We start from the raw sequence: 14450 nt of genomic DNA, 5'->3' as shown, positions 1-14450 counted from the left end.
CTCATCAGTAACATGTTAGTAAATTTCTGCTAAGATTTTGCACTAAAGATGAAGTTTTCTGTGAGAAAAATACTATGAGCATTGATGAACTTATTTTTATAAATAAGTTTTATTTCTGTTTCAAATGATTAGTTTTTAAAATATTGTTTCCTTAACTGTTGAAGAAAACACTAGTTTCTCCCTTTGGCCATATTTTGCCCTGCTTTTCTGAGGAGTAAGGATTTTGGGAGAATGCTAAGAATGAAATTGCAATTGAAAATAGCCACTTAGAATCCTACTGAGATAACAAAATTTAAGCTGACTTGTTTTATCAGAAGTAGGATATTCTATTTCATGATATAAATTTATTTCATTCTTCCTTTTAATAGTTTCTTTAGGCCTGATAAATTTCTTCACTACATTTAATAGATGTCCTATTTATACCGCCCCACCCCAAAATCATTTTTCTTTTGTCACTGGGGCTGAGGAAATAAACATTTTCTGTCACAAATAGCACCACTACTGTGGATTGATTTGCTCTCCAGGACATCAACACATTGCCCCGACTGCCACTATCATGTCCAAATATAAATCACCCCCAAAACACTTACTATTTATGAGTTAGTGATAAGGGATTTTGCATAAAGTACTATTCACTGGTATACATGCCTCAAAAGTTATATAAGCCAAACTTTATGAAACACATCTAGAAATATGCTGAAGTCCCTCTGTTTATTACCATAGAGTTGTAAGACAAAAAAATTAAACTTGGTATTCCAACACTGGAACCTGCCAAAAGGAAATGCTATAGACTATCAGGTTGGATTCTGGGCATGCTGATCTGATATGTTGGAATGGTCCATGAAATAAGGCAGTCCTTGGACCTGGCGTTGGTTTTACCTTGATGAAGGACATGACACTTATAAATCCTCATTTGTTAAAATATTTGTCAGGGCTACTGGGTCAGCCATTTTGACTGAACAGACTGGTGGATTTAGGCACTGTTTTTAGTGATTTTGTTTTTTAGCCAAATCAACCAATTCTTCCCCTGCACTCTGTTCATAGACCCGCTGTTTTAGTATCATTATGTGATTTTGAGTCTGGACTTCATGGATGGCTTCCCAGTGCTGCTGTCCTCTTCACTGGTAGATGCTCTCCTTTTTCTTAATAGAGTCTTTATGTTTACTATATTATTTATACCCAGATGAAAATTTTGATAGCTACTTAGGACAATTTCACATCTAAAAGATGGACACCTCAATGAAAAAAGTAATCATTCTCTGGCAACTAAATGGGATTGTTTTTATAATACAAAAACAATGTGAAAAAATATATCTGCCTTCCCTGAATGAACTGAAAGTGTTTTAATAAAAAACAAAAACAAAAACAGTAAAACCACCGCTTTCTCATGTTATAAGAACAACATAACGACTTCTTGATTTGTTATATAAACAATTTATGATTTTTCCAAAAAAATCACATGCTGTTATAGCCATGTGAATGCTTTCAAATATATACCTTAATATATAGCCATTATAAGTATAGCTTAATACATATCCATAAATAAATATATTATTGATAAGTGATTAATAAGATATAAGTATGTCAAATGTAAAATATGTAATAGCAAGTTTTCCTTACTAAATAAATGTGGATGTGGCTGTAAACCTTATATAAATTACAAGAGTCTGTGTGTGAAAGCCACAGCTATAGTTTTTATTTACTGCACCTTTAACATATATATTCAAATTTGATTAACATTAAATTCTATGGGCTTGAAAAAGCACACTGCAAACTATATGGATTTAGAATAACCTAACTCACCTGCTATCAAATGGCTTAAGGTAGCATCATATTGTTTCATAATTAATCATGTGTTCCTTTGTTTTTATATTCAAACTAGAGGCCTGGTGCACAAATTCGTGCACCAGTGGGGTCCCTTGGCCTGCCCTGTGGGATCAGGCTGAAACCGGCTCTTCGACATCCCCTGAGGGGTCCTGGATTGCGAGAGGGTGCAGGCCAAGCCGAGGGACCCCATCAGTGCACAATCGAGGACGGGGGTTGATGTGGGAGGTTGGCCAGCCAGGGTGGGACTGCAGGAGGGCTCCAGAGCATGTCTGGCCCATCTTGCTCAGTCCTGATCGGCTGGACCCCAGCAGCAAGCTAACCTATGGGTTGGAGCGTCTGCCCTGTAGTGGTCAGTGCACATCAGAGCGAGCAGTTGAGGGGCCTTAGCATATTATTAGCATATTATATTTGATTGGTTGATTGGTTGAACGGATGACTGGACACTTAGCATATTAGGCTTTTATTATATAGGACATAAATAAAATTATGTACCTTATTCTTGTAATCACTTTGGAAAGCTGACTTGGAGATGGATTTTATTCTTTTTTCTGCAGTATTTCCATTTGTCCGTAATAAACGCAAAATGCCTGACAGGTACATCCAGTTATATTTCTTTAATTAAATTTTTAAAAAATATATTTTTATTGGTTTCAGAGAGGAAGGGAGAGAGAGATAGAAACATCAATGATAAGAGAGAATCATTGATCTGCTGCCTCCTGCACATCACCCACTGGGGATCGAGCTAGCACCCCCGGCATGTGCCCTGATAGGGAATTGAACCATGACCTCCTGGTTCATAAGTCGATGCTCAACCACTGAGCCACGCCAGCTGGCCTAATTAAATCTTTTACTTACAATATTTGCTAGTTTTATTTATGTGATTTTATTATAAAGTAGCTTTAAACTCCTCACCTTTAAGATGTTATTAATTACTTATTGCATTTTGCATTTTCTCACATTATAACTGTAATAAAATAACATTCTTTCAGTTAATGTGGGTGCTCTGCTATGTGCCCCTTTTTTTCGTGAATGTTGATATTGATTTAACACAGTTAACTGGTATAATATATCTAAGTGAAAAGCTATCTTAAAGCCATCCATTCCAACCAAGTTTAGTCACTCCTTTAAAAATGCTAGTTACTGCTAGTTACAATAGGATTCTGGTTAACTGTTGTTTATACCTAGTAGTTGGGAAAAGGATCTTATGCAATGTAGAGGAATATATGTTTTTAGCTGTGATTTCAAAGGATTCATGGGGAAAGTACAAAATGAACTTTCCTTCTGTGAAGCAGGAAGTTGCACTCCCCCTTACCCAATCTCTTTAGATGAAAGTGAAGGAAAACGGGATTTCACTAGTGTCTTACCAAGAGGTGGAATTTTAAATACAAATGCTCCTCAACTTCTGATGGTGTTACATACTGATAAGCCCACTGTAAATTGAAAATATCATAAGTTGAAAATGCATTTAATACATATCTTACCGAACATCATAGCTTAGCCTAGCCTACCTTAAATGTGCTCAGAATACTTACATGAGCATGCAGTTGGGAAAAATAATCTAACACAAAGCCTATTTTATAATCAGATGTTGAATATCTCATGTAATTTACTATGCATATCGCTTTCACACCATTGCAAAGTAAAAAAATATGATAACTTGAACCATCATAAGATGGGGACAATCTGTATTTTACGTCACATATTTGGACATTCATTTTTTAAAAATAATTTACACACACACACACACACACACACACACACACTAGTGACCTGGTGCACAAAATTTGTGCACATTAAAAGGGAGTTAATTTGAGTCAGAAGCACACGGTTCCTCAGAAACTGGGAGATGATGAGTGTGTTGTTTTAAGCCTCAAAGTTTGGAATAATCTGTTATTTAGCAATAGATAACTAATACAGATGGCTCTAACCTTGAAAAAATAAATAAATAAAAGGGAGTTAATTAGAGGAAATATTTTAATATTGCTATTTGCCCTTTATAATAGAAGTGTCAGAGATGTAAGAAAATTAGTAAAATGTATATGAAAATCTTCCTCCTGTCAGAGTCTGGGGTGCACCACAGGAACCAGAGTCAAGTACCTGCCCACCCACATGCACCTTGAAATCGTGCAAGACCCAGACCCGGATGGCCCCACCCAAATCGAACGAGACCCAGACCCAGCTGGCTCCACCCCCATTGGGCTAGATCCAGACCTGGCTGGCCCCACCCCTGTCAAGCCCTGCCAGGTGGGGGGCGTGACCTCAGGTCGCTTGGCCTGGCACCCGGGGCAGGAGGCGCAGCCTCAGGTTCCCTTGCTGGGTGCCAGGGTGGGGGTCATGGCCTGAGGTCCCCTATCAAGCCCCGCTGGGTGGGGGGTGTGACCTCAGGTAGCACATCCTGAGGTCCCCCAGCCTGGCGTTGGGGCAGAGGGCGTAGCCTGAGGTCTCCCGTCAAGCCCTGCCAGGCAGGGGGTGCAGTCTGAGGTCCCCAGCCTGGTGCCAGGGTGGGGAGTGCAGCCTGAGGTTCCCTGTCAAACCCCACCAGGCAGGGGGTGCAGCCTCAGGTTTCCTGCCCGACCCAGCACCACGCAGCCTCAGGTCCCTGCTGATGGCTCATTAAGGCTCGTTACGGGAACTCAGCCTCCGCTGTGGGTGCAGCCATCTTGTGTTATGGGATCCCCGCCTCTGCTGTGGGCACAGCCATCTTGTGTTATGGAATCCCTGTCTTCACTGTGGGCACAGCCATCTTGTTAAGGCGTGAAGGTCAATTTGCATATCCCCTCTTTATTAGATAGGATTTTCACTGATCTCAGAGAGGAAGGAAGAGATAGAAACATCAATGATGAGAGAAAATCATTGATCAGCTGGCTCCTGCATGCCGCCACACTGGGAATCGAGCCTGCAACCCGGGCATGTGCCAATGACTGGAATCGAACCTGGGACCCTTCAGTCCGCAGGCTGACACTCTATCCACCAAGCCAAACTGGCCAGGGCTGGACATTCTTTAAATGTCCAAAATACTTTTTAAAATTCTGAAAATCGTATATGTACACACACACACACACACACACACACAGCTATTGTTATCTGTAAATAAGTTAAATATTATGCCTGTTTGAGTGTTTTGAGGTTTTAGACTATGGGAAAGATTAAAATGCCAAGCTCATTACTCTCCCATTGATTTTTTAAATTAATTTATTTTTTAATTTTTTATTTTTTTAGTTTTATTGCTTAAAGTATTACAAAGGGTACTACATGTTTCCTTTTTTCCCCCCACCCTTGACAATCCCCTGGCCTCCCTTACCCCCCAGTGTCTTATGTCCGTTGGTTATGCTTATATGCATGCATACAAGTCCTTCTCTCCCATTGATTTTTAAAGCCCTTTCCTCTTTGTTCAAAAACTTAGATATGAATGAGTATAGGATTCTCTCCAATAGAACTTTGCTTCATGGGCCTGGTTAACCAAAGCTTCAATTCCTCTCTGTCTTTGGTCGAGAGAATTCACAGATGGCCTGAGTAAGTGGACATTTGTCAAATACAAATAATGATGCCAAAGTGAGGGTAGAGAGAGGAGCTTCAAGTACCTATAATTTCTATCATCATGTTCCCCAAAGTGACTCCAAATAAATACACAGTCAAGAAAAGAAAATGCTTTCTATAGAAAGGCTGCTTTGAGACTAGATCTCCTAGCCTGACCCTCTTCCCAGTTCCAACCACATTGGAACTCCTCAGCTCCTCCTCTAATGAAATTATTGAGGTGTCACTGGTCCCTATTATGTGTTACTCATAACTGCAATGGGAGATCTCCTAACTTCTTATAATTACCAGGAGACATCTTTCCTATTCAGAACAAGAATGTTCAATGTCTAACATTTGTTCTGGGGTCGATATAAGTTCCTGTAAATCACTGGAAGTGATGTTGACACCTAAGAGAATTGCAATTTCTACTTGGGCTGTGGGCAAATCCTTTTTTTTTTTTCCTTTTTAAAAAAAGAGTAATCTGTTTACAGGGTAAAAATCAATCAATCAATCAAATGCCTTTCTCACATTCCTTACCTCCATGCTCCAATTTATCTCTCCAAAAGCAGCTACTGTTATCATTTTCTTATATATACTTCTACTTTATGCAGGCATAAGCCTATATATAATGTATATACAGGATAGGGCAAAAGTAGATTTAAAGTTGTGAGTACATGAAACACAGTTTATTCTTGTGTTTTTAATTATTGTATTATTTTCCCCATGAAAAACTGTAAACCTGCTTTTGCCGCATCCTATATAATAGAAACCATTATGCATTTTTCTTTTTTCCTTTAACAATACACCCTAAAGCAGGGGTGGACAAACTTTTTGACTCGAGGGCCACAATGGGTTCTTAAACTGGACGGGAGGGCCGGAACAAAAGCATGGAGTGTTTGTGTGAACTAATACATGTTAACACTGCTGCTGGTGAAGGAGCGGAGGGGAGAGCAAGAGAACCCTCCCCTCTTCGTCTACGTGGGCCGGATAGAAAAGCCGAACGGGCCGGATCCGGCCCGCGGGCCGTAGTTTGCCCACGGCTGCCCTAAAGGTAGATCTTTGCAGTGTACCATTGTATGATGGTACACTGCAAATATGGATATACCTTATTATATTTATCTACCCATTTCTATTAATAGATTCTGAGGTTATTGTCTATCTTTTGTGCAGGCAAAATTTTCCATATAGTTTTCACTGACTATATGTTTTCCTGTGTTCCTGTTCACTTAAGAGAACTGTAGCCTCTCCTTCCCTAGTGATCACTCACTATCAGAATTAAAATGGGCTCTGATCCGGAAGCTGTCATATTGATAATAGCAGCTAAAATGTATTGAGGACTCTCTATGCCAGACACTCTATTAAATAACTCACATGAATTATTATTATCATCCCCAACTTACCAAATAGAAAACTGTGATTAAGTGACTTGATCACAATCACATAACTAGTAACAGGAGAGCTGGAATTCATGTGTTTCTAAAATCCAAAATTCATGCTCTTACCCACTATATTGTATTGCCTCTCAAATCTTAAGTGGGACACTGTAATATTAGAGAATAGCCAAGAAAGGGTGGTCATGATGGTAAAAAATTTTGAAACCAAAGCCACCTATATATACATATAAAAGGCCGGCCAGTATGACACATACTGACCACAGCGGGTTGTGGGGGAGCAGACGCTCAACGCAGGAGCTGCTGAGTGACAGCAACTTTGCAGAATGTCCTCTTGCACTCTGGGACCCCTAGGGGGATGTCATACTGCCGGTTTTGGCCGGATCCCTGCAGGCCAGACTGGAGACCTCACCTGTGAGAAGGACCCCGCTCATTCACAGATGCTCCAGTGCCGCCCCAGGTGCCGCTGGCCAGGGAGGGACCTTGGGAGGTTGGCTCCAGGGCGTGTCTGCGCATCTCTCACCCAGTCCCACCCTGCCAACCACCACCTGGAACTGCCTGCGTTAGTCCCTGCACCAGAAGGACTAATTAATTTCCTTTCAATGTGCACAAATCCATGCACCAGGGGACTAATGTGAAGAATAAAGGAAAATAAGGGCTGTTTACCCTTGTGAAGAGTGAATTAAGACAATTGATGGTAACTGTTTCCAAATATTTAAAGGGTTGCCATGTAAAGTGGAAGTAGGCTTATTCTTTGTAGTTCCAAAGGACAGAGCTATACCTAGCAGGTAGAACCTTCACAGAGTAAATCAGCTAAAGGACCTTTCTAACAGTCCATGAAAGAATTGGCGCCATGGCCGGTTTGGCTCAGTGGATAGAGCGTCGGCCTGCGGACTGAAGGGTCCCAGGTTCGATACCAGTCAAGGGCATGTACCTGGGTTGTGGGCACATCCCCAGTGAGGGGTGTGCAGGGGGCAGCCAATTGATGTTTCTCATCAATGTTTCTAACTCTCTATCCCTCTCCGTTCCTCTCTGTAAAAAAATCAATAAAATATATTTTTTAAAAAGAATTGGAGTATTTAAGGAGCAGTTTAAAACTAACCATTTGTCAGGGATATGGATGAGGGCCATTCCTGCCTTGAACAGGAAGTTGGACTAGATCAATGTTTTCACACCTCTGGGCACATCAGCATCATCTGGGGTAGATTCCTAGGACCCAGCCCAGACCTATTGAACCAGAATTTCCTAGTGATATGAGACTATTGATAGGGTTAGAAATTAGAAGTCTGTTAAGATGGGTTCCTGAAATTTACTAAAGAAGTGCAGATGGCCAATTAACACGAAAAATTGTTCAAGAATAAATGCAAATATGCAGATTAAAGTCAGATGAGATACTTTTGATCTGTGTTCTCTAGGTTGACCGTTGTGCCCTAGAGGTCTTATCTAAATCTCTAGACAAGCCTCCTAAAGTCCTCAAATATGGAGGGAAACTCTTGTGCCATGAAAACCACTGTTTTTGTTGATATGAGTGTATGCACATATCTGGTGAAGAATGCCTATAGCTGAGAAAAGCAATAAATAAATTTGTCTAAGAGGTTTCACATTTGGTAAGACTGTTGTGGCCAGCTTTTTTACATATTTACAAGTATATTAATCTCCCAAGCTTTATAATTGATTTAGAGGGCTAAGATCACATTATTTTAATTGCTGTTTTAATCAAAGCAAAAAAAGTTTTTTTTCCCCTCCCTCCCTCCTCCCTCTGCAAAAAAAAAGTTTCTTGTATGAATACAGTAATTTATTCTTTTTTCACTTCATTAATTCATTCTGCTATTCAGCTACTGTATATGTGCCCAGGCACTGTGGATAAAGCAGTGAATAGGACTCATGATCCCTGCTCTCATGAAACTCAGTCCTCACTGAAGTGAAAGAATAGGACTAATATGATCTGCTTTATAGGTCAATCTTATTTAAAAAATAAACTTTTGCCTTTTATGTTATGTAGTTGTGTTTGAAGCATGTGATTTGACTCTGTATTATGTTTAAATCCAAATACCAACAATGTTCTGTAGTAATTCTGAGACTTTAAGTATAAATAGACTCATGCTTCACTAATTTGTTATTGATATTAATTGATATTAATCAGTTATCTTCAAACTGATAGATGAAGCCAACTTTATTTGTAAAATGTACATATTTTATACCTATTAAGCTTTTTAAAAATGTATTTTAAATTACAGTTGACATAAAATATATCAGTTTCAGGTGTGCAACATAGTGATTACACACTTATACACCTTACAAAGTGATCACCCTGACAAATTTCGTTCCCACCTGACACCATACATAGTTATTACAATATTATTGACTATATTCCCTATACTATACTTTACATCCTCATGACTATTTTATAACTACCAATTTGTATCTCTTAATACCTTCGCCTTTTTAATCATTACCCCCAATCCCTTCCATCTGGCAACAGTCTGTTTATACTCTGTATCTATTAGTTTCTGTTTTGTTTGTTCATTTATTTTGTTTTTTAGATTCCATAATTAGTGAATTATACCTATAAGCTTTTGATAATTATCTTTCAGAACCAACAAGCCAAAATAGCACAGTTGTACCTCCCATTTGTTGGGCTGCTTTTGGAAAATATACAGCGATTAGCAGGTCGAGATACCTTGTATTCTTGTGCAGCCATGCCTAATTCTGTAAGTAGTAATGTGTTTCTATTGACGTTTTATTTTCTTTTATTAACTACATTTGGAATTGGGATCATATGCTATATGGTTCATTTATACTTCTTCCTAGAGGAATGTTTCTCCAACTTTAATGTGCATATGAATCATCTGGGGAATTTGTTAAAACATTCTAATTCAGCAGCCTGGATGGAGTTTGATTATGTGTTTCTGACAAGCGTTTGGCTGCTTCTGGTCCAAGGACCACACTAAGTAACAAGGTCCAAGAGAACACCAAGAATCCCTTGTACCCAGTGTTTGCTGTTGTTCTATGCCTTCATATAGTTACTCAATTTGAAAACGAAACAAAAGATTTTTCACTTCCAAAATATTAGGCACCAGGGACTAAACCAGCCGTGGACAAACTACGGCCCGCGGGCCGGATCCGGCCCGTTTGAAATGAATAAAACTAAAAAAAAAAAAAAGACTGTACCTTTTATGTAATGATGTTTACTTTGAATTTATATTAGTTCACACAAACACTCCATGCTTTTGTTCTGGCCCTCCGGTCCAGTTTTAGAACCCATTGTGGCCCTCGAGTCAAAAAGTTTGTCCACCCCTGGACTAAACTGTCTTCGTTGGCTTCTCCCCTCCCTTAAGAGGCTCCTTTCAGTACTTCTTGAAGAGTTGCTTTTAGCTCATCACAATTGGTCTTGCCTTTTTCTCCCCTTAGAATCTTATAGTGAAAGGAACTTTGGGGGTGATCAGCCTCCCACATGGCCAAACACCTTTTGCCTTTATAATAATAAAACTTCCTTCTCACATTAGACCTAAAAGGTTTTCTGTCCACTTGTCCTACTTTTGTCTTCTAGAGATAGTACATAGAACAATCTATTCCTACAACTACATGATACCTCTTACACATGTGCCTTCTAATTTTTTCTCCAGATCAGCTATCTCCACTATAGTCTGCTCAGTGGGACTATTAACTCCTACTTTACCCCCCACTCCATGTTCTGTATGGCCCAAGATCACCTTTACATTTTCGGTAGTCCTGTCACATTACTGAGTGGCAGGTTAAACTGTGACCTTTACAGCTTCCTTTGGAAATTCCCCTATCTCGATTTGTCAAGCCAGCACTGGGTTCCCCAGAAAGCTACTTCTAAGCCTCCCTGATGGCTTGATTACCTCTAGCTCCCGATTATATCACCCACCTGAGTGTCAGGCTGGTCTTTCATTACAGACACAGTAGCTCATACTTCTGATTACTCCACATTTGACAGTGATATTTGGAAATATTTTTCTTACCTGTGTTTCTTTTTGCAGCTCAAGTTCACGTAGGGCTTCTGGTCATACCCCTCCTTCTAGCATTGCTCCTGGTTCCAAGCAAGGAGAATTGAACCAGACTGCACCAATTGCAGCTTTTACCAGCCATCTAGAGTTATGTACCTTAGCCAGAGGTCATAGTTACTACAATATGCTAGTACCCATTTTTTAAAGATTTGTCTCCTAAATACCGATATTGATACTGGACTTTCCCAGTGAGCTTTGTTTAAAATCAGGGCATCATTTTAGTCTATTAATTTGATTTCTTACCCTAGTGTACAAATTTGTTTAAGTGATAGAGGTATCACATTGTGTTACAGGCATCCAGGGATGAATTTGCATATGGCTTCACTTCACCTACAAATAGAGGGAGTCTGAGCACTGACAAAGATACTGGTAATTAAGTCCTTTAAAGATTATACATTGCATGGCTGTTTAGAAATGTACTCTGTCCTTCTGTGTTTTTTGAAATATTTTATAATAAAAACTATGCATAGTGTGATCTCTACTGAAGTTTAATTAAAATCTGACCACCACTGCAGATACATTTCTTTGCTTAGATTTCCTCGTCTAAGCTTGTCAAAAATGTATCTTAGTATACTAAGAAATTAGAGGATAATGAGAAAAACACTGGCCTCCAATCCTCTTATCTGTCTTTAGTCTTGGACAAGACACCTCCCCTTTCTGGGCCCAAATTTCTTCATCTATAAAATCACCTCTCAAATTGTGTGGCTTTCTTTGATTATTTTCAAGGAATTTCTTGTGATTTTATACATAATAAAGTGTTTCAAGAAATAAAAAAAAGCTAACCCTTTATTTGGCTTCTTATGTGTTTTGATATAATATATAAACTTCACAGTTTTAGATGACGAAGATCTAATCCCTAAAAGTGTCTTTACTTAAATTAACCCAGTACTTAATTTATATTTTTTGCAGTCCCTCCTGTTGCTAATAAGGACTTGGCTTTTATTTTCTAGCTTATGGGTCTTTTCAAAATGGACATGGACTTAAGAGAGAAGACTCAAGAGGTTCCCTGATCCCAGAAGGAGCAACAGGATTTCCAGATCAGGGCAGCACTGGTGAAAATGTAAGAACCTAAATATGTAAGATAACCTTAATGATACCTTCGGCTACAACAATCTTTCTTTTTGTGTAAATAAGAGGCTCTCTACTTTCCTGTAGTCTGTCCTGGATTTGTAAAAAAAATCCCATAATTTTTGGATATTTTAGCACTTGCTTCCTATCCTGGCAGCTGCTACTTGGATATCTTAAACTGTTTATAGGGGCTGAGACATCTTTAAGACTTCTAATTCAGAATACCCCCTTGAACCCATAGCACACTGTACTGTACCTGTTCTAGAGAGGAAAGCTTCAAGTTTAAAATATCTAATGTACCTGTCACTTAAAACAAATCACTTCCTAGCAGGATTAATTCAGCCTTTATTTTTTTAAAATTTTCTTTATTAAGGTATTACATATGTGTCCTTATCCTTCCCCCCTTTTCCCCCTCACCCCCATGGTGTCTGTGTGCATTGGTTATGCTTATATGCATGCATACAAGTCCTTTGGTTGATCTCTTCCCCTTTCATTATTTTATAGTAGAGTAATTATATTAATTTGGGAGAAAAAATGGATCTCCAAATTAGGATCTCAGCATCTGGTATATATTCTTCAACTCTTCCATCTCATATTTTCAAGCCTAACATTAAAGTTTATGAGATATGTCTGCCTTGAGTTAGAGAAACTTCATTTTAGACCAGTAAAACCTTGCCATGCTGCTATGTAAAATCATAGAATCATATGAAAAACAGAAAGGTCCATGAAAATAATAAATTTCAACTTTCAGTTTACAAATGAAAACTGAGATTGTGACTTAGGAGAGTCACACAATTCTGGCAGGGCCAGACCTGGAACCAGATTTTCTAATTCCAGCACTCTTAGTGTGCATCAGAATCTCCTGGGGTGCTTAATAAAATAGATGGCTGGGCCTCAGCCCCAGAGTTTCTCGTTTAGTTGCTTTGGGGTGGGGCCTGCTAATTTGTATTTCTACTAAGTTCCCAAGCGATGCTGATACTGCTGGTTGGGAACCACCCCTTGAGAACTACCGGAGGATACTTCCTTGAGGATTTGGATAAATAGTAATTTATGTACAAAGGTTTCTGTTTCACACCATTTAGAATTATGACAACAGACGCTATCATAGGTAAGGCAAATAAAGGACAAAGGTTAAATGACTTGCTAGTGGTCACACAGCTAGCAATCATTCAGAACCTAGATGTTTTACTCCAACTGAAAGTTCTTTCTTAGTAAATCTTATTTTATGAAATGTATATCCCCAGCGCAGTTTAACTCAATTGAAAGTATTGATTTTTAACAAGGGTAAATTATTTAGTTATTCCTATAAAATCCTCAGAAAGGTCAAATCTTGTCATGCTTAACAACTGATACTTCAACAAAAGTAATTAAATAATAGGAACATCACTTCTTTGTAGAAGCTCTAGTTTTGAAGTATTGCTGGATCCTCCTTATTTAACTATCTATAATATGAATAGCCTTCTTAAAGATAGATTTTCTGACCTATAATTTGCAGTTTGGATTTTAATAGACTTCAAGGAGAGTTTAAAATTAAAAAGTGTAAAATGTTTCTTATACTTTCATGTACCTTGGTTAAGTTCCTCCTCAATGTAAAAGCTATTTTTCTGGGAATAGCCATATACAATTATTTAACATTTTTATTACTAAAACACGGGACCTATGGGAATTAAACATTCACAGTATTCATGGCTATCTCTTGGTGAAGACCCCAAGGTAATTTCCAGTGATATTACTAGGTACAGTGGTAACAGAGTCAGCCCATTTACCCTCCAAGTGTGATATAAATTGGATTTATGGCCCGGCCAATGTGGTTCAGTTGCTTGGGTGTCATCCCATGCACCAAGAGGTCACTGCTTTGATTCCTGGTCAGGGCACATACCTGGGGTGTGGGCTTGATCCCTAGTAAGGGATTGCAGGAGGCAGCTGATCGATGTTTCTTTCTCGTTTATGTTTCTATCTCTCTCTCCCTCTCCCTTTCTCTCTTTCTCAAAAATCAATAAAAACATATTTTTAAAAATTTGGATTTATGCTTAGAATTTTCCCAAATAGGACGAATGATAAAAATAGTTTTTGAATTAAAGGATATGGGAAACTATAGTACCAATATTGTTAACAAAATTGCTGTCTTTATATTATAGACCCGGCAGAATTCTACGAGGAGCAGCGTATCATCCCAGTATAACCGACTGGATCAGTATGAAATCAGAAGCCTCTTGATGTGCTATCTGTATATAGTAAAAATGATTTCTGAAGGTGCGTTACCAGCATACTAACCCTGGACTCTACTACACATTTACCCTCACAGGCTGTTTCATACAGTGTTTGACCATCGCCTAGAGCACATGCTCATTAGAAACAGATCTTTAAAGACTCTGACCTTTTAAATGTTCCTGTATTTTAACTTAAAATAGGTTCATTTTAGTCATATAATTTGATTCTTTGAAACAATTTTTTTATTTTAAAATTTAATTTCTAAAATGAGGCAATAGTATTGGAAGTGCTAAACTTTTTTTTTCTTTATTAAGGTATTACATATGTGTCGTTATTGCCCCATTGCCCCCCCCACTCATGCCCTCACCCCCCTGTTGTCTGTGTCAATTGGTTAGGCTTATATGCA

At 38.7% G+C, this 14450-nt stretch overlaps 1 protein-coding gene across 4 annotated transcripts in view; it reads left to right on the top strand.

The window, feature by feature from the left end:
- Nucleotides 1–14450, top strand: part of DOCK11 (dedicator of cytokinesis 11) — a 142384-nt gene that overhangs the window by 74504 nt on the left and 53430 nt on the right. For all 4 annotated transcript variants that reach the window (XM_015563139.1, XM_015563138.1, XM_015563141.1 and 1 more), the window contains 4 exons: nt 9329–9445; nt 11059–11134; nt 11716–11825; nt 13972–14086. In XM_015563139.1, coding sequence (XP_015418625.1) covers nt 9329–9445; nt 11059–11134; nt 11716–11825; nt 13972–14086 — 418 coding nt within the window. The remainder of the gene's footprint in view (nt 1–9328; nt 9446–11058; nt 11135–11715; nt 11826–13971; nt 14087–14450) is intronic.

The sequence above is a fragment of the Myotis davidii genome, unplaced genomic scaffold, assembly GCF_000327345.1.
Source record: "Myotis davidii unplaced genomic scaffold, ASM32734v1 scaffold798, whole genome shotgun sequence".
Taxonomy (NCBI): domain Eukaryota; kingdom Metazoa; phylum Chordata; class Mammalia; order Chiroptera; family Vespertilionidae; genus Myotis; species Myotis davidii.
The sequence above is the reverse complement of the archived record's forward strand: the minus strand, read 5'-3'. Positions and strand labels throughout refer to the sequence as shown.